Source organism: Protopterus annectens, chromosome 11.part0, assembly GCF_019279795.1.
Source record: "Protopterus annectens isolate FY-2018-M chromosome 11.part0, PAN1.0, whole genome shotgun sequence".
NCBI classification, from domain to species: domain Eukaryota; kingdom Metazoa; phylum Chordata; order Ceratodontiformes; family Protopteridae; genus Protopterus; species Protopterus annectens.
This window is the reverse complement of record NC_056745.1, coordinates 1557150434-1557176905: the sequence shown is the minus strand read 5'-3', so window position 1 is coordinate 1557176905 and position 26472 is coordinate 1557150434. Positions and strand designations below refer to the sequence as shown.

At 43.4% G+C, this 26472-nt stretch overlaps 1 protein-coding gene across 1 annotated transcript in view; it reads right to left on the bottom strand.

The window, feature by feature from the left end:
- The window catches only part of SMO (smoothened, frizzled class receptor), a 558191-nt gene that overhangs the window by 18000 nt on the left and 513719 nt on the right, over nt 1–26472 (bottom strand). The window contains exon 11 of the mRNA XM_044088830.1: nt 25775–25909. Coding sequence (XP_043944765.1) covers nt 25775–25909 — 135 coding nt within the window. The remainder of the gene's footprint in view (nt 1–25774; nt 25910–26472) is intronic.

Sequence of the window (26472 nt, the reverse complement as noted above, 5' to 3'; positions counted from 1 at the left end):
TTTCCTCAGTGTTTCTTGCCCCAGATGCCAGGTGCCCTCTAGGAAGGCTAAATTTGGATAAAAATTGAAAATTCCAGAGTAAAACAATATATATATATATATATATATATATATATATATATATATATATATATATATATATACATACAAACAAATACACCATAATAGATTCCCCCAGCTAGCTGAAAGAGGGGTAAGCACCCTAGGAATACCACAGAGGGGAAGGTGGGTTGGTAATCCTGACTGCAGATGCATACCTATCAGACATCTACATTTATGGTAGGTACAAAACTGTACTATGTCCTTCGAGGATGCATCTGCAGTCATGACATATGGGTAGAATACCATAGCCAAACTGGGGGAGGAGGTACTAAGATAACGATGGTGTAGTTATGATCCCCTGTAAAACTGCAGTTGCAAAACCTGCTCGGGATCTGGAGTATAAAGGTAGATTGTAATGCTTGGCAAATGTATGCACGGAGCTCCAAGTAGCAGCTTCTAAAATGTCTTTGGTAGCCACCCCTCGTAGGAAAGCTGTAGTGGTGGCTGTGGCTCTTGTGGAGTGAGGCCTGATATTTTCAGGAGCTGTCTTTCCATGAAAAGAGTAGCAGAAACGAATGCAATTTCCTATCCATTTAGAGATTGTCTGTTTGGAAATTGCTTTTCCTTGCACTCCAGCTGCTATGCTACCAGAAGTTGGTCAGTTTTTCTGCTGGTTTTAGTTCTGTCCAGATAGTAGCGTAATTGTCTGTGTACATCCAAGGTGTGCAGTAGTTTTTCCCCCCTGTTCTGTGGGTTATGGAAGAACGTAGGCAAATGAATAGCTTGGTTCAAGGATACCCTGGATACCACCTTTGGCATGAAAGTAGGATTGGTTCTCAGAGACACTCTATCCTGGTGAAAAATAAGGAAAGGCTGCACTGCCATTAGCGCCTGTAACTCGGATACTCTTCTTGCTGAAGTGATTGCTAGAAGGAAAGCAGTTTTCCAAGATAAGAACTGTAAGTCTGCTGATGCTGCTGGTTCAAAGGGAGGTAGTGTTAATTTTTCCAGCACAAAATTGAGATCCCATGCAGGAAGAGGTGGTTTTCTTGGAGGTTTTACATTTTTGATCCCTCTTAAAAATTGTCTGAGGAGAGGGTGACAGAAGATAGGAGGATCCATGTTGTATTCTGCTGAAATTGCTGAAGCATGGATCTTAATGGAAGAATATGACAGGCCATTGTGGAACAGTTCTGCTAAGTATTCTAGGATGTGTGCTAGGTTTGCCAGTGTGACATTTGTACCCTTTGAAGTGCTCCAAATGAGAAATCTCTTCCATTTAGCTGAGTATGACTTTCTTGTGGAGGGTCTACGAGCCTCCAGGATTATGTCCTTGACCCTTTGAGATAAGACAGTTTGGCTTTGTTTTAGGCAATTTTCCAGGCAGTCAGTTGCAGTGTTTTCAAGTTTGGATGCAGTGTCTTGAAGTTGTTCTGCGTTAGAAGTAGAGGCCATAGGGGTAGAGGCCATGAGTTCGTCCGAGACATGCTTCTCAGCAGCGGATACCAGTGCTGTCTTGGCCAGTCTGGAGCTATCAGTATCACATTTGGCTGTTCCTCTCTGATCTTCAGTAGTACTCTGTACATCAATGGAAGTGGTGGAAAAGCATACACTGTTAGGGCATTCCAGTTGAAAGAGAGAGAGTCCACCTTCCAGGCTTGTGGGTGGTATACTCGAGCAGAATTTCTTTAGTTGGTTGTTGAGTGGGGAGGTGAACAGGTCTATCTCTGGCATTCCCCATTTGTTTGTTATGATTTTGAAGATGTCTGGATACAGCATCCATTCGTGAGCATCCGTGGTAGTTCTGCTTAAGCTGTCTGCTAGTGAATTCTCTTTTCCTGGTACGAATTTGGCCTGCAGATGGATGTTGAGATCCAGGGCTAGGTTCCACAGATCCATTGCCATCCGGCATAGAGGGTAGGAATGCATGCCTCCCAGTTTGTTTATGTACCACATGACTGTGGTATTGTCTGTCCTTATCAGCAGATGACCTTGCTGGAGGAATGATTCGAATGCCTCGATTGCATGTTTCACTGCCAGCATCTCCTTTAGGTTTATGTGCAAATTCAGCTGGTCTTGAGTCCATAGGCCTTGGATGCCCTTGTCTTCCATGTGTGCTCCCCATCCTTGGTCTGAGGCGTCCGTGGTGATGGTTTGCCTTGGATGTGGTTTGGTGAAAGGCAACCCTCTGTTGGACTGGCAGGCCTGAGCCCACCACAGGAATTCCTTTTTCAGGCATGGAATGATTGGAATCATGGTTTCTAGACTGTGCCTGTGTTGAGACCATACATTCCTTAGGTACCATTGTAATTTCCTCATATGCAGCCTGGCATGTGGGATCAAGATTATGCAAGATGCCATGTAACCCAGGGCCTGCAGGACTTTCCTTGCAGTGAGCTGAGTTTGTCTTGTCAAAGCCATGAAGTAGACTGGTAGTTGCTTTTGTTTTTCTTCTGTGAGAAAAGCCATCTGAGTTATTGTGTCCAGATCCGCACCCAAAAAGGTTATCCTTTGGGATGGCACTAGTCTTGACTTCTGGATGTTGACTGTGTATCCCAAGGCCTGTAACAGGTGTATGACATAGGCCAAATCCTTTGTAAGTCTTGTCCTGTTCTCCGCTTGTATTAGGCAGTCGTCCAGGTATGGGTAGATTTGAATTCCCTGAAGCCTGCAATGTGCAATTACTGATGCCAGGCATTTCGTGAATACTCTGGGCGCAGTAGATAAGCCAAATGGCAATGCTGAGAATTGATAATGCTCTGGTCCTGCAAGATATCTGAGGTGTCTTCTGCAATGTGGTCGTATAGGGACTTGCAGGTATGCCTCCTTGAGATCTAGAGTAACCAGCCAAGACTCCTTGCCCAACATGGGAAGAAGTTGCTGTAGGGTCAGCATTTTGAATTTTGGCACAATGAGATATGTGTTTAGTGTGGACAAGTCGAGAATAGGCCTCCATTGGGTTTCTTTTCTTGGTACAAGGAATAGCCTGGAGTAAAACCCTTGGCCTTGTTCCGTAGAAGGTACCCTTTCTATTGCTTTCATCTGAAGTAAATTGTTGATTTGTCTTAAAGCCTCTGGCTTCTGGTTTGGTGGAAGGTTTGGCATTCCGCTCCTTCTTGGTAAAATGTGGAAATGAAACCTGTATCCTCTGTCTATTGTTTGCAATGTCCATTTGTCTTTTGTAATGCAATGCCAGTTGTTTGAGAGTAAAGCCAATTTTCTGCCCAAGGGTGCTTCCAGTTGTTCCCTTGTAGGCGGAGTCAGAGTCAAGTCATTGTGTTTGTCCTGTGGAAGTGGATGTAGTTGCAGCTGTGGCAGTAGTCCTCTGGTTAGCAGGTTGCCACTGGCGACCCCTGTAGCCACCTTTTGATTGACCTCTGCCTCTTGGGCGTCTATTCCTGCCCCTCTGTGCTTTGGAGTTGTCTGGAAAGGACCAATTCTTTGAAGGCCAGTTTCTGCTGAACCTCAGAGGTTGGACCTGCAGAAATTCCTTAACTGTTTGCACAGATTTTGCTTTTTCTTCCACTTTCTTTAGAATCTCCTGTGCGGGGGAGCCAAATAAACTTTGTTTCTCGATTGGAGCATCTAGGAGTTTAGCCTTAACATGGTCCGGCAAGGATTGTTCTTTTAGCCAGGCATGTCTACGAATTACTGCCCCAGTCATAGCTGATCTAAATGAAGCTTCCAGTGCATCATAGCCACATTTTAAAAAATGATTACTGACCTGCTGAGAATTGTGTACCAAATCCTAAAGGGCCTTACGGTCTAAAGGTTCAGGAGAAGAAAGCTTTTTATTCAGCTGGTCTAACAAATATTCCTGGTACTGTATCATATGGAATTGACAGTTTAAAGCCCTGGCAGAAAGAGTAGCAGATGTATAAACCTTTTTTCCCCATCTCTCTAATGCTCTTGACTCCCTTTCAGAGGGTAGTGGGTATTTTGGCAGTGGCAGCTGCAACACCTTTTGGGCCCTGAGAAATAGTTTCTGGGTCTGCAGCATGGGCCTTATACAAGTGGAAGTGGGAATCCGGAACCCTGTAGTATCTGTCAGGTTTGGCAGGGGCCGGAGGAAGTGAACCTGGGGCAGAGCTAACATTATTATATGCATCATCAACTACAGTTAGCACAGGTGGTATGGCTAAAGGCCTATGCTGTGGCAAGTGTAAGAAAGTCCTTAGTCTTTTTCTAGAATCAGAAAAATCCTGACCCTGCCATTGAAAGTGTTCCCTCATAGAGTGTAAAGTTTCCCCAAAGGAGAATTCCTCTGGAGGGGAAGCAGAAGGGATAGAGTCTTCTGCATCAGAGTCCTCATAAGGTGAGTATGGCCCTTCGTGGTGGTCTGACAAATCAGATCCATCCGAGGAATAGTCAGAGGAGAGAGGTTCAGGGGGTTCAGTCCTGGGCCTTTTGTCAGGAGGAGGTTGGGAGGCCCTGTCTAGGTGAGGTTGGGAACCCCTAATCAGAGAAATAAGGTCCTCAGCAAGACTAAGAATCTGGGTACTTGAGGAAGGTCTCTGTGAGGTTGATTTTGCAGGTAAAGCTTTAGTAATTTTAGCTGCTTTAGCCCTGGAGAAAGCCTTAATAGACATAGAAGCAGGGGGCCTAGCTGCCCCACGTGCAGGAGTGGAAATGTCCAAAGGAATGGTGTCGGACAATTCTCGTGCACTTGCTTCTTCGGTAGGGATTTCTGTAGCCAACTCGGCCGGGGCCTGGCTGGCCTCGGTTGTCGGAGGAATGATTTCGGCAGAAGGAAGAACCGATGCCTCGGTTTCAGCCGAAACCGAGACACTCGCGGTAGGCCTAACCGTGGTTTCAGCCGAAACCACAGGCCGCGAGTGTCGGTCCTTTTCCTTGCGTTTTTTGGCTAAATGCGTAGTCGGAGTCTCAGATGGCATTTTATATGCAAAAGCGGATCCAAAAAACTCTTCTGCAAACTTCGACCGACGTCTAAGATTCCGTCGGTTGAAGGAGGCACAGGCTAAACAGGCTGATACGTCGTGGTCTGGGTCTAAGCAAGGAAGGCAGTAGGAATGGAAATCCTTATGAGGTATTTGTTTCCCACAAGTTGAACAATTATTTACTTTGTCTGACATCGGCTGAGGCAAGAAAGAGTCCCCAACGGGGTACTTAGCTTTTTAGAAGTCTTCGGTAGCTGAATCTCTGGATCTGACCGACCGGCACTTGCGAACAGCTTCTGCTTCGGGCACCGCGCGGCAAGAAAGACTGAGGAAAATGGCGTCGGCTGATGCCTTTATACCCCAGCAGCTGTGACGTCGGGGAAGATGCGACATCAGCCGAGGCCAGATCCAGACTTTGGAATCCGGCCGACCAAAGGGCTGCCTGAGGCAGGACAACCCATATGTTATGACTGCAGATGCATCCTTGAAGGACATCTAAAGTGACTAAAACATTTTCACTGTTTGTATCTTGCTATCCATATCTACAAACAAGACCTTCCAATTTCTGTTATTTATTATCTTGTTTAGTTTCTCCCCACATATCCTTAGGTGCCATAACAGAACCCTTTTAAATCCACATTTCTAAATACTTAATTTTATCATGTCCCCATAAATATGGCTACTGCTGAACCAGTTCATGTTTTACTACATAATTTACATCTATAGCCTTTGCTTTATCTTCTTTAATTTTATATCCTCTAAAGACTTGAAACTGTCTCAAAATGTTCTACAACACTGAAATGTACATTTCTGGTTTTATCAGGTACAAAATAACATTGTCTGAAAATAAAGCTAACTTTTCTTGATTACCATACCAATTATATTCTTGAATTTCTGAGTCCCTTATTTTCTTTGCCAGTGGCTCTAAATAGAAAGCAAATAACAAACGGGAAAGAGCATACCCCTGCCTGGTTCCTATGCTCAGATACAACTTATCAGAGAGTAACCCTCAGACTTTAATACAGTTAGTTAGGAGGACATATGAGGGACTGATGGCAAGAATTAGTGCATCAGGAAGGCACATGCTTCCATTGCGCTATTCATAAAATCCCAGCTCACTATGTCAAAATGTTTTCTCTGCATCAAGACCCACCAACAATAGTGGTATTTTCCTGAATTCTGCTTCCTTCTGGGTCATCACTGTACTTTTAATGTTGTCATGTCTTTGCATCCACTCCACAAAACCACAGTGATCCATATCTATCAATTTTGCAATACATTTTGCCATTCTTTTAGTTATTACAGACATAAATAATTTATAATCATGGTTTAAAACTGAAATGGGTTTATATGAAGCTGGCTCTGGTGCATCTTTACAGTCTTTAGGTATTACAACCACTACAACCTTCTTCCACAATACTGGTGCGTCCACTCTTTTTTTAAATAATGTTAAAAAATCCTTCCAGATTATTATCACTTTCTTCCCTCCTAGCTTCCAATCTTCCACAGGAATATGATTTGCTCATGGAGATTTCCTGTAGATTGAATATATGTCACTGTTTTAATCTCATCTCCTCTTTTTTTTAACTGTTAACTGTTGAGCCTCACTTACCTCTAACAATGGCATACTTAGGTCCTCCATAAATATTTCCTTTTGTTCTCTTTTTTGATTTCCACATTTTTCCTCTTTATAAAAAAATTCATAAAATTTCCCCCCAGGATCTCTGGCTGTTTTTCTTGTTATAGGCTCACTAATTTTGGCACCAACCCTTTTTACTTTCTGTTGCCTAAGTTACTGTGCTAAAATTTTTTTTGTGCTCTGGAGTTATTATTTAAAAAAAAACAGTTGCTTAACAACAGTCTTTCTAAATTCATGTATATTATCCAGATACTTACTCGTTTTATCCTTGGCACTCTGCTGTTGTGCCTCTTCTTGTTCTGTGAGATTCCACTTATTCTGCAGTACTTTGACCATTTTCAGCACCTCCAAATAATCCCCGTGACTTCTTAATGATATATTTTTAAATTGTTCCACCCTATTTTAAACTCCACTTTCATTTTATCCAACTCGCTAGCTATAATGTCTGAAGAAATTTCTATCCTCTCAAATAATTTCCACTACCCATTCCCTAAATTCATGACTTTTTAACAACTGGGTGGAGAAGCAACATTGTCTCATTTTTACTTCATTACCCCGCAGTTTCTTAGTTTTTAATGTCATATCATCTGAAACAATTGTTGGATGCATGTTAAAGCTTTCAATTAAATGCATATATTCCTGTGAAATATAATTTCTGTCTAGTCTAGCCCGGGTATTAAACCTTAGGGAATAATACGTAAATTCTCTCAGAATTCAGACTACTGAATTCATGTCTTCCATACCAAATATTTTCATAAATTACTTCAGAAATCTATACTCTTTTGTTATATTTTCCCTTCTAGGTCTCCCAGATAGTCCTCACTGTTGCAATTCAAGTTCCAGTCCCCACCTATAAGCAATATTGCCTACTGAAAGACGATTATTTCTCCCAAAATTTTCTTAAGCTTCATAACAGCAGGTTTAGGTGGAATACAGATATATGCCAGAATAATTATCCCCCCTTACCAATAGCCACTTGCTTCCACAATGGTGTCATTATTATCTTTTTTCATCTTCTACCACTATTGGAACTCCTTCCCTTTTCATTTGTCCCTGATATTATGCTGAGTATCCTTCCTGAATTCCTTTCTTTATCAAATTCACAAGCTCACTTCTTTCCAAATGTGTCTCCTTCCACATTGCTATTTGCACACTGTATTTCTTAATATAATTCAATACACTTTCTTACCTTTTTTTATACCTGTGAGGAAGTTTATATTCCAAAATAATATGGATAGTGTAGTCATTATGATAAAAAAGGTATTATTTCTACTTATTACACAACAGCTGTTTTAAATATCTATTTCCAGCTTTTGTTATACACACCCACTAATGTTTGGCAAGGTGATCTTTTATACAGTTGTTTCTTGTCAACACCATTTGAACCTGTCATATTTTCAAGACTTTTTGTGTTAAAGAAAACCCTCAACCAAAAAACACCCCCATAATCTAATAACTTAAAACAAACCCACAACATTTGTACATCTTCAAATAATGAAGTTTAATTTTCCTGATAGCTACAATTGTCACAAATCGACAACTGCACCCACATGCATTTTTAACCTAAAACTAAGGTTAGCCATGCTAAAAATGCATGTTACAGCCTGTGCTCCCACTTACACTAATTGCTGTCTGTTCTTTTATCTGTAATTCCCTCCCAGTTGTGAAAAACAGCATGTATACCTTTAGAAAACACTTATTACCCTTAAGAAAGAGTGCACTGGGTATCTTTTAACAAAACTAAAACATGTTTCTAGTATATGCACTGAAGTATTTAGGCTACATGGAAAGTTATTTCTTATTCATCTTCTAAAAACTTCAAACTTTATTTTTTACTCAGCTTCTTCTCCTTGTACCTTTACAATTTACATTTCTCTCAGCAAACAAGGGTAAGAACTCTGAAGATTAATTGCACGCACCTGTAGTCAGCTTGTCTCCATGGAAACTACAACTGCCCTCAGCTCTTCCATTCAGTTTCTCTGGTACAGCAGAAAATCTCAGGTTTTCTCTACATGCTCTATCCTCTAATGCTGACATCTTTGAAACCGGTCTCCTGCAGAAGTCATGAATCATACTCATACAGCCATGTCTTCATTTCAGCCTCTATTTTATCAAGTCATTTGAATAGCTGTTTAAATATTCTATTTTTTTTATTTGAGTTGACATACTCCTTCAATGATTCATTTATTTTAATCAGCTCTGAACACATTTGATTTGTTTTATTTTTTTCCACTAAAGTATTGGAAGCCATCTCTTTTTACCAGAGATGGATTTTGAACTGCTTTTTGCTGAACAGCTGCAGGATTCTTCCCCAGTCAGTGTTTTTCTTTACTTTTTTTTTGAGTTGGTTTCCCTTCAAGCTCGCCAAGTTTCTTCTTTTCTGGCAACCAGGCAGTGTACTTACTAGCAGGTAACTGTATTTTACAAAGGCTGTCAGAATTACTAGCCCTAATTCCTCAGTTTATGTTTTCACACTGGAAGTGCTGAAATTAAGCTGCTGATCAGTGTGTAGCCATCTTGGAAGTCCCTGTGAACTTGTTTCTGTAGTAATTTGAAGAATAGTATTCTCATCAGAAAAGGTAGAAGTCTCCCATTTTTTCAGTTCATTTTGCTGCCTCTTTTGACAATGTAATTTAGATTAATGTAATCACTGTTATCCTAGTCCTGTTTTCCCTAAGTCGCTGTTTTAATTTTTTAAAAGACATTAAAACAATAAAAATAGTAATAAATACAGAAGCTTCATGTTAAGAGACTAGCAACAGCTTATCACCATCATAAAAGCATATTCATTTGAAGTCTGACTGTAGATTTCTGAAGAAAAATAATAAATGTTAAATGACTATGCATTACAGTGAACTGGGGTTAGCTAGCTATTCAGTCCACCAGCCACTTCCGTAAATCAAGTGCTTCCAGAAAAATAACAATGTTGATAAAGAAGCAGAATGGCACAGCGAATAGTGTTGTCATTTCACAACAAGAGGTTCCCCAGTTCAATTCTTGGCTGGGGTGCTTTCTGTATGTCCTCGCTGTGTTTGCATGGGTTTCCACCAGGTGCTCCAGTTTCCTCCCACATTCCAATGGCATGCAGTAGGTGGATTGGAAACTCTAAATTAGCCATAGGTGTGAGTGTGCGTCTAAGTATGTGGTATGGAATGACAGCTGCGGCAGGGTAGACACCCGATCCAATGTGCAAAAATGGAAAAGGGGATTGTGGGTGGGTGGGTGGATGGATGGATGGACTGAGACACTACAGAGATGAAAGGATTCAGCTCTGATACAGGTTGTGAAGCACTTAAATCAGTAAGAATAACTGATGGCTCAAAAAAGCCTGAAATATGAAATGATCTAAGAGAAGAGGCAAAGGAAGAAGGGACAAGACTAGAGAAAGGTAGTAACTACCTGCATCCATCCACTAAGATTCTAACATACCCAAGCTTACACCACATAAGCTTGTTATAGGTTCATAGATTGATACTAGGCTATCTGCCCTAGGGCATTTACAAGCCTAGCCAGAGTGTGTTTGGCTTTCGCCACCCTTCTTAGATTAGTTGACTGTGTCTCTGTATAGTAGGTAACAGAAGATAGCCCATTTAAGATTAGTTTACCATGCCTCTGTCTAGCAGTGACACAGAAGAGATCCCAGGGGTAAATTTACGATCTCCCATCCAAATGTCAAGATTCTTCTTGAAGAGGGTCATTGAGAGGCTCTGTCTGACATGGATTGGGATTTTGTTCCAGAGTGAGGGGAGCCTCTGGGATATGAATCTGTCCCTCCAGCATGTTCTATTTATTTCTGTGCTGAGGTTTAAGTCACTGGAGCGTGTAGTTCTCATGGATTTGGATTTCTTGAGGTGGAGCATGTCCATTAATTCTGGGATGGACATGGCTTTATACGTCAGGCACAGATTGCCTCTGAGTAGGCGCTAAGCAACTGAGTAGAGCTGGAGTTTCTTTAGCCTAACTGTGTAGGGCATCTGTTTGAGTCCCTTGATCCTCTTGGTGAGGTATTTTGGGGTCTTTCTAGTTGTAGCAGGTGTCGGGTAAGGTACATCCCAAATGGGGCATTGTATTCAATTACGGGCCTGATGAGTAGAGGGGCACAATGACCTCTCTTGATCTAGATGTGAACCCCTTCGTGATAAGGTGGGCTATATAGAATGTCTTTCTAACCCCTTTGGCAATGTGATGGTCAAAGGAGAGATTGCAATCTACTTGGGTCTACAAATCCCTAATTACTTCTTCCGTACTTAATGGATTACCACCTATGTGGTAATTTGTGGGCACTTTGTTTTTCCCAAAGGGGATGACTATACACTTTTTGGCATTTAGCTTTAGGCCATGGCTTTGGCACCAGTTATCCGTCTCTGTGAGACCTTTTTGGAGGATGCTTGTGTCAGCCGGCGAGTCGATTATGGCCCCCAGTTTGCAGTCATCTGCAAACTTTGTCAGCCATAGTCCTCCTGTGTTAGCCTGTACCTCAGAGAAATATATACCGAACAAGAGAGGTCCCAGGACTGAGCCTTGTGGGATGCCACTTGTAACTGGTTTAAAGTCTGACATGGCACCTGCAATTCTGACCATGTGGGCTCTATCCCTAAGCCAGTTTGCAACCCATCTTGTGACATAGGGGTTGACGTTTAAGCTGGTGAGCTTATTTATGATGCCCGAGTGGGGTATTGTGTCGAAGGCTTTTGCAAGGTCAAGGTAGGCTGTGTGGACTACCTTCCCTTCGTCTATGGCCTTGGTGACTGTTTCAAAGAAATTGACCAGGTTCAAGAGGCAAGATCTGCCCTTAACAAAGCCAAATTTGGTAGGATCCAGTGTTTGGAGGTTCCCAGTGTCTTTGTTTATGAGTTCCATGATGATACGCTCCATAGCTTTGCAGACCAGGCTAGTCAGGCTTATAGGGCGATAGTTTCCAGGGTCCATTGCGGCACCACCTTTATGGAGTGGGACCACTGTTGCAGTACGCCATTCTTTGGGTACATATCCTGTTGTAAGACTGAGACTGAACAGTGATTTTAAGTGAGGGTTCAGTTCTTCTTGGAGCTCATGTAAAACGCAGCCCGGGACACCATCCGGTCCCATTGATGCTGTGTTTTTTGCTTTGGAGAGGGCAGCTCTCACCTGTGCATCTGTGATGTCAGGGAGGCTACACTCTGTTGGGATAGTCATTTGCTCATTTGGCCAGGGGGGGGGGGGAGTTTGCACTGAACCTGTCTGCCAGGATGTTGGCAATGTCTGTGGGTTCAGTGTATTTTTTTGTCATTTTGCACTAACTCAGAGCATATCTGGGAGTTTCCACCCAGGTTTCTGACATAACTAAAGAAAGTCTTTTGATTATCTTTAGCGTCTTGTGCAATTTTTCTTTCGAAGCTAGCCTTAGATGATTTTATGAGGGATCGTAGTTTCTTGCTAGTACTGATCAGAGTCGCCTTCCCTTTCAGGGATTTTGCTCCATCATGCACTAGCTTCCTCCTTCTGTTGTACAGCTTATTTATGGCTGGGGTCCACCAGACAGGTCTCCTGCCTTTGGAGGAGTGTGTCTTGGTTTTATTTGGGATAGCATGATCCATGCATTCCTGTAGGTATCCATAGAATGCGTTTGTAAAGGATTCTGTGGTTTGGGACATATTTTCCACTGGCCCTGGGGCTTTGAAGGATTCCACCTCAGTTTTGAGAAGTGGGAAGTTTGCTTTTGAGAAGTTTTTGACCGTGGTTTCCTTTGCTGGGGGTGAGGACGGGATATGGATGTCCATAGTGATTAATTTATGGTTAGATCTTACCAATGAGGGGTATATACCTCTGGTATGGAACATAGAGTCCCCATGTTGGTGATGATCAGGTCCAATATGTTTTCCCCTCTTGTGGGAGTGGTGACCAGTTGTTCCATAGCATTTGAGTTTATAAATTCTAGGAACCGTTGGGCTAGGGTGTTGGGGCTTGAGTAGTGCTCCCAGTCTATGTTTGGGTAGTTAAAGTCACCCAATATAATGGTGTTTGGAGAGACCTTCATATTCTCCAGTGTCTTCAGGAAAGTCGAGTGGGGTTCCTGAGTTTGGGAGGGTGGTCTGTAGCAGGCTACAAACTGGAAGGCAGTTTTGCCCACAGTTAGTTGCACATGGATGGTCTCAGATGCTTCGTGCAGTGCCACTAGCCTGGAGGTATGGGTATCTTTGATGAATATGGATACTCCCCCTCCTCTTGTGGTTTGGTCCGAGTGTTGGGGCCGAAAAGCATGGTATGAGGTATAGTCTGGTAGTGCTGGGGTGCTCTCGGGAGCCTTGAACCAGGTTTCTGTTACTGCACAGATATCGATATTCTCCATACTGAGGAGAGCCTCGAGTGCGTGCATCTTGAGGTTTAGACTTCTGGCATTGAGCAGCATTACCCTTAGTTTCTTTTTCCTTGTGTTGTCTAAGAAGGTGGGTTTGTCTTTTGAGCCTTGCCTAAAAAAGGCACTATGGGGGTAGCAAGAGCCTTGGCCAGTATTCGAAAACCCAGGGGTGACAGGTGTAAGCCGTCCCTAGTGAAGCAACGTGGCTTGTCAAGCATATCATCCCAGGCTGACAGACACTGGATCCCCTTTGAGTGACACCAATACTTTAGCCAATTGTTGAAATTGATCATTTTGTCTTTATACTGTGGTATCATTCTTGGTGAGGGTAAGATGCTACTCAAGATCAGGGTCATACCGGCCTGGGCCACATGATCAGAGAGCTCTTCTATGTCTCTTTTCATGTAATCCAGGGAGGTATGTCTCAGGTCATTCACACCAGCATGGACAATGACGGAGTCATATTTGTACTTGCTTTGGAGTGACCCGAGTGCTTGTGTTATGTGGGTGGATCCTGGAACCCAACAGACAGCTTACAGTGACCTCCTTGTTCAGCCTGGTAAGAGGGACGTCAGTGTGTCTGACAACAGAGTCACCTATTACAAGTGTATTAGGTGTGTTGTTTAGCCTTAAGGGCTGTGACTGTGTGGCACACTGACTTTGTGAACTATGTGATACGTGGGTATTGTTGTGGGGTAGCAGTTGCTTGGATGTCTGCTTTGGAGGTCTCTGTTGCTTGGGCAGATTTTTATTTAGAGCCTCCGAGTATATTTTTGTGTGTTTATGTGTTTGGTTTGCTGTTGCGATAGGTCTATGTGAGACTGGATTTGTGGTGTGTGTCATTACCTTCTCCTCCAGACTGACCGTGCCAGTACTATGTTGAGAGAGCTCAGCCTCCAGTTTGGCTATAAAGTTGCATCTCTCACATATATTTGAGCTTGTTGGGAAGAGGAGAGGGTGGTCTGTGTACATAAGGCAGTTGTAACATTGCCTCAAGATTCCCATATTCACCAGAGGGACTGGAGAGTAAACCTGAAACTGACTTTTGGACATGCCAGAATAGTATAAGGAATTACTTTTTGACTTGATCAAAAAGGACCAATAGGGAGCCAAGTACTTAAAGGGAGTATAAGAAGGTGTAGTGCTTTAGTTTATTAGTGCTTACTTATAAAAGACACATCCCAGCTACTGCTGGGTTTTAGAAGGAAAATAGAGTGCTTACTTTGAGATTTGGAACAGTTCTAAGGGAAAAAGTGAAGAGCACACTTTGTGGAGCCCGGAATAGTTTAAACCTGATTAAGCGGCGCTGCCCGATGCAGTCCTATGTGCAAAAATGTGCAAAAGAGGGTTTTAAGAGAGGGGGATCAAGGAGTTTGGAACTGACCCAAGATGGCCAATAAAACTACAGTTTCTAGGCAGTAACCACTCCCACAGGGGCAGGCAGGCTGCTCAGTATTTACCACTGCCACTGATGAACACAGAGACTTCCCTTTAGCCGAAGCAAGCAATGGCCTCCAAGAAACTTACAAACAGTTCAGAACAGCAAATCTGTAACTGAATTTTTTTTTTTTAATTTCAGAAAGTGGGAAAAAAGCAAGATTTTTTTGTTTTGTTTAAAGATAGCAGAGATACACAAGTAGCAACAACTTAGAACAGTGCAATAAATGACCCTACACTTGAGTGCTAGGCCAGAGACAGGTAAAATGCAAGTTTTAAGAAAAAAACGATTTTAAAATAAGTGCAACACAGGAAATGCAGTAAACAGGCTCTAGATGTGTTCTAAATACAGTTCCTAATACAGATATCAAGTTTAGCAAGCTGGAAAACGCCAAAAAGTAGGCGTTAGGGTAGGTAAAAAAGTAGGTTATCAGTATTTTATAATGACAGCTTGACTGCACACATTCTTCTAACAAAATTACTGAGCTCATCATTTTATAAGCAAATGACACAAATAAAAAAAACATTTACAAGGATCAAGCATCCTACAATCCCATGAGGGGACTTTGCCTCCCACACCCCCTTAGTTTACGGTTTTCACTCAAGTTCACTGCATTTCAGAGACAAAACTATCACTAACAGGTAAAATAAAACCTGTCTCACTGCCTCTCTCCTGTAGGCTGCAAGACTGTATCACCCCTAAAGAATGAAAAACGGACTATGATATTACCATTATGACCTGTCAAAATGAGCTGATATTTTTGAGTAAATATGACTACAACCCAAGTAATCTGGGCAGTGAATATATGCCCTAGCCTAATTCTTTCCAATCTTTGAATGTGTTTTTTCTTTTGCCAGGGTCCAGAAAAAGATACAATAATTAAGTTTTGCATATACAAGAAAAGTAAAAAGAGGCATTAGAACATCTGAAATGACTTACTGGTTTTAAAAATATAAAATCAAATTCAAGTTCCTTCAGGATTCCTTAAATACTTGGTCCAACTTATATGAAAAGGATGGTTTGCTTGCAACTCAAATTCCAAGTCCCTAAAGAGTGGTATTTGTTTGAGCAGTGCCCCTTTTGTGTTTCCAGCACCACAAAATGTGATGTTTTCAATTCACAGTATGCAAATTCTGCCATTGTTCAAGATAAGTTTATGGCTCTCTAACCACTCAAGACACTTGATGCAGTTTTTAAAAGTCAATCCAATCTGACTTGGAAGTAAGAAGTAACAGACTTTAGTCTGATACCTAATATCATAAACTTTAATAAAGAAATATTTGGCTACTTATGCTTTTGGTGACTAGGTTAGTCCCACTAAGCAGTGGTGTATTTGAGACCCAAGGTGGTATACAAACTGACTAGGGGAACTTGGCCAGGGCACTGAGAAACTTTCCATACTTTTTTATTTATTTTTTGATAAGTGCTGTAGGATCTTTTACATCCACCAGAGCTACGAACCACAAAGACTAAACAAACTTGTAAAATCACAAAAAGTGAAGAACTGAGCCAAAAACTGAACAAATAAATTATATTGAAAACTGATTTAATTTAGCGCTTTCGGAAGGGTCAATACCCTTCCTTCTTCAGAATAAACAAACGAACAAGAAATGCAAGCAACAATTCCCATTTAAAACCAATTAAAACAATCATGTGATGGCTGTTGACGTCATTGCTTAATTAACCTAAATTAACCAAGTCAAATCTTAAAATTAAATAGCACCTTGTTTCTTTCTATAAAAAATGCTGTTGTAACAGAAAAGATAAAAGTCGAGATAAGACAGCCCACATATGCGCTGTGCATACCCAAATATTGTTTCAATAACAATAAAACACTTATAAAACGCAACCTAGCCGTAGACTTAACATAACAGCTATGAATCCCACTAAACAAACCAGGTACACTTAATCTACCAAAAAATGTGTCAGGAGACGCATCTAACTAAATAATCGTACTGTAAAAGTAACAAGGAAGACAAATTCAGATGATTCTACAAGACAGTTTTCTGTACTAAACAGGAATACAAGAAATGGTTGACAAATTGCAATGGAGTTGGCACCTCACAGCACTTGGTTCTCTAGTTTGATTCCCAGCTCGGGTGCCATCTATGTGGAGTCTGCATCCCCTCCCTGCTGTAATGTTGGATGTTATGTGATCCGATCTCGCCTACATTCTGAATGATGGTTCGGAGACGATCCCTCGGCTCCGACTCGGCACGCTTATGCTATTGAGCGAGGCCTCTTATTGGCTGGGCTTTCTTTATCCCAGGATGCACCACCACTAATCCCCCAGATCTCATTTGCCGCTTACAGAGCTTGGACGTGGTCTCAACATTGGCTGGGCTAAGTACTATATTTATAGTATCTTTTCCTGTCAGAAAATTTCTCTTTTTCAACCCAAAAGCTGTTTTAACGGCTGTTTTTTGTTTATGAGTGTGTCTCTTGGTATTTTATTGATTTTTGCCTTAAAATTCCTGTCAGAGAAAGTTCCTTTCAGTCAGAGGGGCCTTCCCCTGTTCTAACTACTTTGGTGGTTGTGTGTGGGTCAAGTACCCGTTTGAGTTAGAGGGTCTTGACCCTCCTTGCTCTCTTCCTATTCTTTACTGTGTAAAAAAAAAAAAAAAAGTTTCTTGTTTATATTTTTTTTGACATACTTATTTACCTGTGTCCTAAAGCTGTTAAAGTTTACTGTTGTTTCTGTTTTTTCATAACTATGTCTAAGGAACATAAACCATCCGGTTTTAAGAAGTGCACGAGGTGTGGGTTTAAAATGTCCATTACGGACGACCACTCCTCGTGCGTCTATTGTCTTGGCGCCAAACATCTCCAAGAATCCTGCAGTGTGTGCCATGCTTTTTCCTCTCGAGTCCTCCAGGAGAGGAAAAACAAATTAATCCTTAGAGGATTAATCAAGCCTTCTTTTGAGGAGGCTTTATCTTCCTCTCCGTCTCCTTCTAAGAAGAGGAAAGTGTCGGCTCCGACCAGTCAGTTGGAGCCGACAGCTAAAAAAGGTAAGCAGACTTCTCCATCGGCTCCACGGACTTCGGAGCCGAGGTTGGAACGGTCTGCCTCGATGCCTCCTACCTCGACCCCTCTGGTTTCGGAGCCGAGGTCTGGAGCATCGAGAGGCAGGTCATCCTCATCAGCTCCACTGATATTGGAGCCAATAAGGGTCATCGGCTCAGACACTTCCCCCTCGGAGCCGAAGTCTTTATCGGAGCCGAGAGAAATTTTGGTGAAGGCTTCCTCGGAGCCGATAATAGTGGAATCCTTTCGGAGCCGGTCCCCAGGCCCTTCGCAGCCGATGGAGAAATCGGTTCGGGCCCGATCGGTATCCTCGAGATCTTCCAGGATGTCTGATTCGGACATCGACAGGGTGCTCCTTCGACTCTTCCAGTCTCCGGTGTTCCAAAAGATGGTTTCGGCTCCAGCCCATTTGGCTTCGGAGCCGATGGTCCACTCCCTTACAGTTCTTCCTCCTCCAACAGCTTCGGCACCGTTGGAGCAGGTGTTGGTGGAACCAGTGGAGGTGTTAGGGTCAGACCCGACCCTTGCTCCGACTCCGGCCCCTGGGTCGGAGTTCAGTGCGCGGACGTCTTCCTTTGGCCCTGGGGGGGAGGCTTCGGGATTGATGCCTTCGGTCCCAAGTCTTCCTCTTGGTGTGTCGGCGGCGGGAGTACCGTCCACTGTCGTGGCCACGGCGGGGGGACCTTCCCAGGATTCTGGTGGTCCCGCCTTCAGGGCTATGAGGAGTGCTCTAGCCAAATCTTCTTTGGCCATCTCCACAGTTTCCCCAGCTCCTTCCCTACTCTTGGAGACTGGGTGGTTGGCAGTTCCCCTGTCAGCAGACAGCAGAGCCCCTGGGCCTCAGGTTACCCCCGCTGGGGTTTCTCCCCCTCCTGGAGGTCCTTCTGAAGCCTCTTCGGATGAACCTCCCAGGAAGAAAACGTGCAAGAGGAAGCACGTTGACTCCCCTGATGAGTCTTTGACATCTGACACCGATCTCGATGATGCAGAGGGGTCCCCCAAGTCGTCCTCGGATGATGTCTCCTTTGCAGACATCCTTGAAGCCCTAAAACAATGAGGCGGCTGGCAGTCCAAACCTCCCTCTGCTGATGAGTCGGTGTTCCTGAAGGCCTTCGGGGCTCAGCCCTCCGCCTCCTGGGTGTCTCCGCCCTTCGACGAGCTCTTGGATTTGATCTGTCGAAGGGCGTGGGAACACCCAGACTCTGTGGAACCGGTGCCCGCTCATCCAAACAAATTTCTTTCAGCACCCCCAGATAAAGAGTTCCTCACAAAAGGTGTGGCTGTGGATGCTATGGTGGTGGCATCTGCTACACAGCAGGATGTAGCAGAGGCTTCTACGTCCATCCATCCTCCTAATAAGGAGTCTAGGAGCATGGATAGGTACGGCAAGCGCACCCTTAGTTCAGCAGCTTTTACTTTGAGGTCTCTGAACTACCTAACGCACTTTACGAGATTCCAGAGGGATCTGATTAAGGAGCTATCCGATACCCTCTTAGGTAACCTGCCTGAGGAGCTGGCCCAGACGGTTGGATCTCAGCTGGCTACGATGTCATCCATCTCGAACTCGTCCATGAGGCTCATCTCGTATGCGGCCGAGGGGGCGAGTAGAGCGGCGGGTACAGGCATTGCGCTACGGAGACAAGCCTGGCTTCGCCTGTGTCATTTTGCGGAGGCCTTCAAGTCTTCATTCGCCGACGCCCCATTTGATGGGTCCTCCCTGTTTGGGCCCAAGGTGAAAGACACACTTACCCGCTGTGAACAGGAGGGTAAGACTCTGACTGCCGTAGGGGCACGATTTTCCACTCCCTTTCGGCCTTATTCCAAGGCTAAAAGAGGAGGGAAGATGTGGTTCCGGAGATCGCAGAAGTCTTACTCCTCTCAGCAGGAAGGTTCCCCCTCCAGAGGCAGAGGAGGGGGAAATTCATCAGGAAGACGCCATCCCAGAGGCGGCAGAGGCCCCCGCAACACTGGAGACCGCGAGTCCTTTCGTGGCTCCTCAACTTTTCATAGTCCCTGAAGGATTGCCCGGCTGTGCTGCTCCGGAGCCAGTCGGGGGTTGTTTTTCGAAGCACCTAAAGGCCTGGAAAAGGATCACTCAGGACCGATGGGTGCTTCGAATTATCGCCGGAGGTTACTCCATCCCATTCTGTTGTCCCCCCCCTCAGTCCAAAAGAATCCCGGACCCGCCGCCCAGTCAACGGGATACCGCAGCCATAGAAATTTCAAAACTGCTGCAAAAAGGAGCCATCCAACCGGTCCCCGCAGACCAGATTGGATTAGGGACTTACTCAAGATTCTTTTTAGTGCCAAAAAAGACCGGGGACTTGAGGCCCATTTTGGACCTAAGCAACCTAAACCGTTCAGTCAAGAAGTCCAAGTTCCGAATGGTCACTTTACAAACCATTCTCCCATTGTTGGAGAAAGGTGTTTGGATGTGCTCCATAGACCTCAAGGACGCGTATTACCATATCAAAATACATCAAACGTCCAGGAGACACTTGCGCTTCAGCCTAGGAAGCAGTCATTTTCAGTTTCGTGCGCTGCCCTTTGGTCTCACCACAGCCCCCAGGGTGTTCACCAAATGCTTGGCAGTAGTGACTGCTCACTTGAGAAGTCTAGGATTCCAGGTGTTTCCGTACCTAGACGACTGGCTTCTAACTGCCACCTCAAAGCATCTACTTCTACAGAGCCTGCAGGCCACAATATCACTGGATAATTCCCTAGGAATCACCTTCAATTGGCCAAAGTCTGTGTTACGGCCATCTCAAAGGTTAAAATTCATAGGGGCAGAGATAGATTCAAACCAGATGCGGGTCTATCTACCTGCAGACAGAATTCAGATCATACAAAATCAGGTACGAGCCCTACTCCCCAAGTCCAAAGCCCCAGCCAGAATGGTCTTGCAACTATTGGGATCAATGTCTGCCACAGTTCTGCTAGTTCCCTTGGCAAGGTTACACATGAGAATCCTCCAGTGGCTTCTCTCAACTCAATGGTCCTTTCAGGAACTCCCTCTCAATCATCTAATATGGATCACAGAATCTTGGAGGCGAGCCCCTCCCTGGTGGCTAGTGTCTTCCAATTTGGATCAGGGTCGACCCTTTGCTCTTCCTCCTCCGGCAGCCACGTTGACCACGGACGCCTCCCAGACGGGTGGGGGGGTCATTCCCTGGGCAGGTCAGTCCAGGGCAAATGGCATCCGGAAGAGACCTCTCTCCACATCAACATCCTAGAGATGAGAGCAGTACTCCTGTCCCTTCAAGCCCTTCACTGTTACCTCCCTCAGGGCGTAATTGCTGTTCACACGGACAACATGTCAGTTGTCTGGTACCTGAACAAGCAGGGAGGGACCAGATCCTATCCTCTTTACAGAGAAGCGATGAGGGTCTGGGAATGGGCAATCTCAACCAATCGCTTCCTAGTGGCAACTCACATACCGGGCAAATCCAATGTCGTAGCCGACAGGTTGAGCAGGACCATTCTCTCTCCTCACGAGTGGTCTCTGAACATAACTATTACAAGACAGATTTTCAGCGAAGGGGGAGTTCCTTGTTGGACTCCTCTGAATGCGAAGTGCAAGGATTTTTTCTCCCTATCCCCGGCTCCGGGGAAGAGCCCTATGGACGCGTTAGTCCACCCTTGGCCCACCGGCCTGCTTTATGCCTTCCCTCCAGTTCCGCTACTACCCAAGGTAATTCAGAAGGCTTCTCTCTTAGGGAGCAAGATGATCTTAATTGCTCCTTACTGGCCTCGTCAAGTCTGGTTTCCCTATCTTCGGAAACATGCTCTGGAAGGTCCATGGTTCCTGGACCAGATCCCAGACCTACTGACTCATCAGTCGGGACTACTACGCCAGTCCCTACACACATTAAGATTGACGGCCTGGCTCCTCCTCTTCCAACCATAGTCAGGAGACATGCACTAGACCCAGAGGTAGTGCACATATTGTCTTCAGCCCACAAGTCGACTACGAAGAAACTTTATTCTAGCAAATGGAAAAGATTTGCTATATGGGCTCAACTCCGGGGCCTGGATCCCATTTCAACTCCCGTAGCAGAAGTACTCAAGTTCCTAACCTCTCTTTTCAACCAAGGCTCTTCTGTTTCTACCATCAAAGTACAATTGGCAGCAATTTCTAACTTTCATGAATCCATAGACCCACCTTTAATGAGCAACAGGTTGTGTAAGACCTTCTTGAAAGGTGCTGCTCTATTAAGACCTCCAGTTTCTCATCCTGCACCTCCATGGGATCTCGATATAGTATTACATGCCTTGACTTCTTCCCCCTTTGAACCGGCAGCTACCTGTGATTTAAAGTTTCTATCATGGAAGACAGCTTTCCTAGTGGCAATTACTTCAGCCAGAAGGGTTTCAGAACTTCAAGTTTTGTCAGTAAAACCTCCGTACTTGGTTTTTCATCCAGACAGAGTTTCCCTCAGACCGAATCCTTCTTTTGTTCCTAAAGTCTGCTCTACTTTATGCCTACAACAGTCATTAGAGCTCCCAGTGTTTTTCCCAAAATACTCCAATGAAGCGGAATTTATTTTCCACACACTAGATGTCCATAGGCAGTTACGTTTTTATTTGGATAGGACCAAACATTCAAGGAATACAGATCAGTTATTTGTGTCCTTTGCAGAAAACAAATTGGGCAAAGCAGTCACAAAGGTCACTATTGCCAAATGGATCAGGGACTGTATTACTCAAGCTTATATTTTTCTAACGAGGAGCTTTCCACCGCTGTCAAGGCTCATTCTACAAGGGCTATGGCTACTTCGGTAGCATTTCATTCTAAGCTTGCTATTGGTGACATTTGTGCTGCGGCTACATGGTCTTCCCCGCATACTTTCATTTCTCACTACAAATTAGATGTGGCATCTAGAGGACGAGCTTCATTTGGTTCCACAGTGCTCAGGAGTGTTTTCCAATGAGCCACCCGGGATTTAGGTGCTAGGGACGCTGTCCCATCATTCAGAATGTAGGCGAGATCGGATCACATAACATCTTTTAGTTATGTACTCACCATAACTTCAGATGTTTGGGATCCATCTCGCCTACATTCCTAATAACCCACCCTCCTTCCCCCTTCCTTGGAGATCAGAGGATATCAGAAGGTCCGAATCCTGTTGTTTCATCCTGAAACATCTAACAATGTTATATAAACAAGCTGTGCATGTGTGCATGAATGCGGACAAACAAGATCTGGGGGATTAGTGGTGGTGCATCCTGGGATAAAGAAAGCTCAGCCAATAAGAGGCCTCGCTCTATAGCATAAGCGTGCCGAGTTGGAGCCGAGGGATCTGCTCCGAACCCATCATTCAGAATGTAGGCGAGATGGATCCCAAACATCTGAAGTTATGGTGAGTACATAACTAAAAGTTTTCACAGTGAGCTTAGGATTCCTCCAAAAGATATCATGATGCTCTAACTTGCTACTAGGTTTGTGTGTGCAGTCTGCCTGCGAGTGTGGATGCATGCATCCTGTAATTGTCTGCCATCCTATCCAGAAGTGAACTCCTGCACTGTACCCACTTCCTACTTACCCATAAACTTTTGTGCATAACTCATGAACAGGTACAGCTGCACTCTCAGTTACTTGACTGGAAGGATATTTCTGGTTACTGAAGTACTTTTTCACATCACTCTATAATTTGTTTCCTTTTTGAACTTTAATTTTCATGCGCACTTCCCTCTGGAAAGTACTCTACAAGTGTGCCTCATTTACTATTTTATGGAATATGTAAACAAATTTTATTTACATTCCATGATTTATTTAAGGAGCACTTTTAGTTCCTACAAATTTGCATAACTTTACTTATCCATTCCTGCTCTGTAATCATCCAAAGCTGGGGTCTCCAAAACTAGACAGGGATCTAGGGAAGATTTTAACGATTTATGTACCAATACAACCATCTACCTCATCATGAGAAACAGACAATCTAGTCCCTCCTAAGTCTTATGCTGAACATGCGCTACAATATGTTATTTGGTGAGCCTGTTCTTATAAACTTTGGCTTCTGAAAGGTCATATACATGAATATCAGAAGGATAAGGGGTTTTGATCACCTCACCAGGTACTTGAATTTATATTTCAACAAAGACAATACAGTGCATTGTAATGGTGCTTCACTTTTGAGGTACTATCCTTAGGATGAGATGTTAAGATGCCATCTGCCTGACTTCTTTTCACTGTTTAAGCTCCCACACTGCCGGCTTCTGAACAGCAGAGGAACTTCTCTTATATCCTTTGCAAATTAACCCTTATCAGTATAAACATTACCTTGATGTCTCCTGACAAAAAGACAAAGGCCTACTGGGACCTGTGCAGTCAACTGAGAGAAAAATTGGAAAATCTTTTCCCTTCTGACTAAGTACTGCACTGAGTTTTCTCTACTCCACTTACATGATTTTACACATTTCACGGATACACTACTCCTCATAAAACTGTATTGTAGTAAGCTGCAAAAATAAATAAATAAATAAATAAATAAATGTAAAATTCTCTCTACAACTGAGCTCAAAAGCAACAAATGAGTAGCTTACGTGGGGTCAGAGGCCCTCGTATTCTCCATGAGGGATGATGCATCTCTTGCACCACCTTTATTATCATCTCAAATTATGTAAAGTTAAATTTAAAACCACTGCGACCACCTCTAAAAATGCAATGTTTAACATGGACAGACAACATTGTTGGCATTTCAGGACTAATGAATCGGTCATTGGCAGATTCACTTTCATCCAGAGTACTTTTTTCAGAAATATAATTGAAGTACAGCATAGACCGCACAATGCTTGGAGAAGGAGAAGAGGAAAGGATTTTCTATGTTTTGTTACGGTGTCTCCTCATGTTTATACACTTGATATTCTGCCTGGTCTCTATGGAAAGACTACAACTCTATCAATTTCAAGGCAATTTCAATTTTTTTAAGAGAAACCATCCTTACTTTGCACAGCCACTTCTAAAAACATCAACAAAAAGAGGTCTTACTACGGAGCCCTTTAGCACCCCACATGTCCTTTCCATTTATTGTACAAGACCCAATTTTCCATGCAGGCTGCACAGCACAAAGGGCTGAAGCCCTGTCTGGGTGACCTAACTAACTCAGAATCAATTTCTGTCATGGGCAATGCAGGAATGGGCCATGGAGAGTGGGACTAAATAGCCAACATCAGCTTGCCCATACTGGGGCGGAAGGAGACAGCTAGGTCCAATGCTTTACTAACACTCACCAGGTGCTGTGTATTCTGGGAAGAATACAAGCAGCATCATAACTGAGAACAGCACACTCTTGCCAAGCAAAGTATGTTGCAGCTGGGGTTGTGCAAATGAACTAGTATATATGAGCAGGGATCTGGCATGGTTAGTAAATGTGTGCTTATCAGCTGTTGAGAGGATGTGGAGCTAGGACATTTGGACAAAATATTCCTATGGCTGTTTGGATAACACTCTTCCTTCTAAGATCCTCACCCCTTCCATTACTGTGGGTGGTGGTGGTGAATGAAATGACAAAAGCTCTTTCCTCCTGAGCCTGCAGTGGGATGAAATGAATGCCCTTTAAAAGTAAAGGAGCTGATGGCAGCTGAAGACACAGGAGAAAAAGAAACTCAAAGTAATAAAAATGTGCCATTTTCTATTCTTCAGCTAATCATTAACCAATTTGTTATCCAGTTTAAGCTGGCCTGCAATTTTAAGTCTCTGATCTCTGAAGCACATTTAAATAAATGAAACCAAAACAAACATTTCAACACCCACTCTCATTTACTAGTAGCTTCTTGTGGACACATTAATATGTTTTTTAAGTTTATCTGCCTATACTCATGCCGCAGTAAAGCATTCTTCAGCTTTAAATGCTGCCAAATTGCTCTTTCTCCACACCAAGTGCTTTACTGTATGCCATTCAATATACATCTGCTCTTCCTTCCCTAAAATGGCACTCTGTATTTGATATCATACTGTGTTTCAGTATTTTCTGTCTGTATTTTTCTAGTGGGTTATGTTTAAAACAAATGCTGGGTGCCTGGCATGATTACCTACTTTGTATCTTGCTCAATATGTACTGCAAGAGCATTTAATTCACCCTCTATGCAGCCCACTGTTGAATTATCTTTTAATACAACATCCTTTCCGGATTTGCAACAGAAAATAGCTATCAATTTACCTTCTATATTCAACTGGTTAGCAAAAAGAAGCTAAGCAAATAAAATGCTGCTTCCCAGAGATAACTAAAAAAAGCTACCAGAATAACCTCACATGTATTTTAATAATGTAACTTTCCTGAAGCCATACTCTCTTCATTCACATGTTATTTTACCTAACAATTGATCCACGATGACAGATGGCTCTTAGTCACAATGTACAGCTCTAAAAACGCTCAGTAAGTGTTAAGTATTACCTGGTGTTCCAACTGGTGTTACGGAGATATCCTGCGGCAAGATGGCTCCTCTTCTTGCAACCATTTTGGTGACATGCTGGGCCCAGGCAGATGATACATCAGCAGATGGTTCATTCAGGTCCAAATTTAACCCAGCTGGTAAAGAGCAAATAGCAAAAATAAAATAGCAAACCACAGCAGCAAAAATAAAATACTATGAAAGGCTGGCAGTTCATATTTTATACCTTAGTCAATGGTCATAAAAATGACATACAAGAGGACTAATTAAATTCAATAAGGCCAGTTATGAGGTCAACATTACTTCCTAGGCTAAAGGCAACCACAAGGCCTTCTACAGTTTTGTCCAAAACCTCAAAGGTAACATTTCTCCACAATGTGCAGAACTGCTAGTAAATGGTACTACCTTCACTCAGCAGAGTGACATAATGAATTAACTGGCAGACAAATTCAACTCAAACTTCATCCCCTGCACCCCACACTCCTTGTGTAATCCCTGCTAACACAACCCCACCAAGTATTGGCAGGGAGCAAGTCATAGCAGTGCTCACTAAGGCTGAACACACAGCCTCAATGGGGCTTGACAATAACCTAGGTTGCCTCCTAAACATCCTGAAACGTAACCTATCAGGACCCTCGAGTCACTTTTCAACTACAGCCTCAAAACAAGCTACATACCAAGGGAATGTAGAATAGCAATG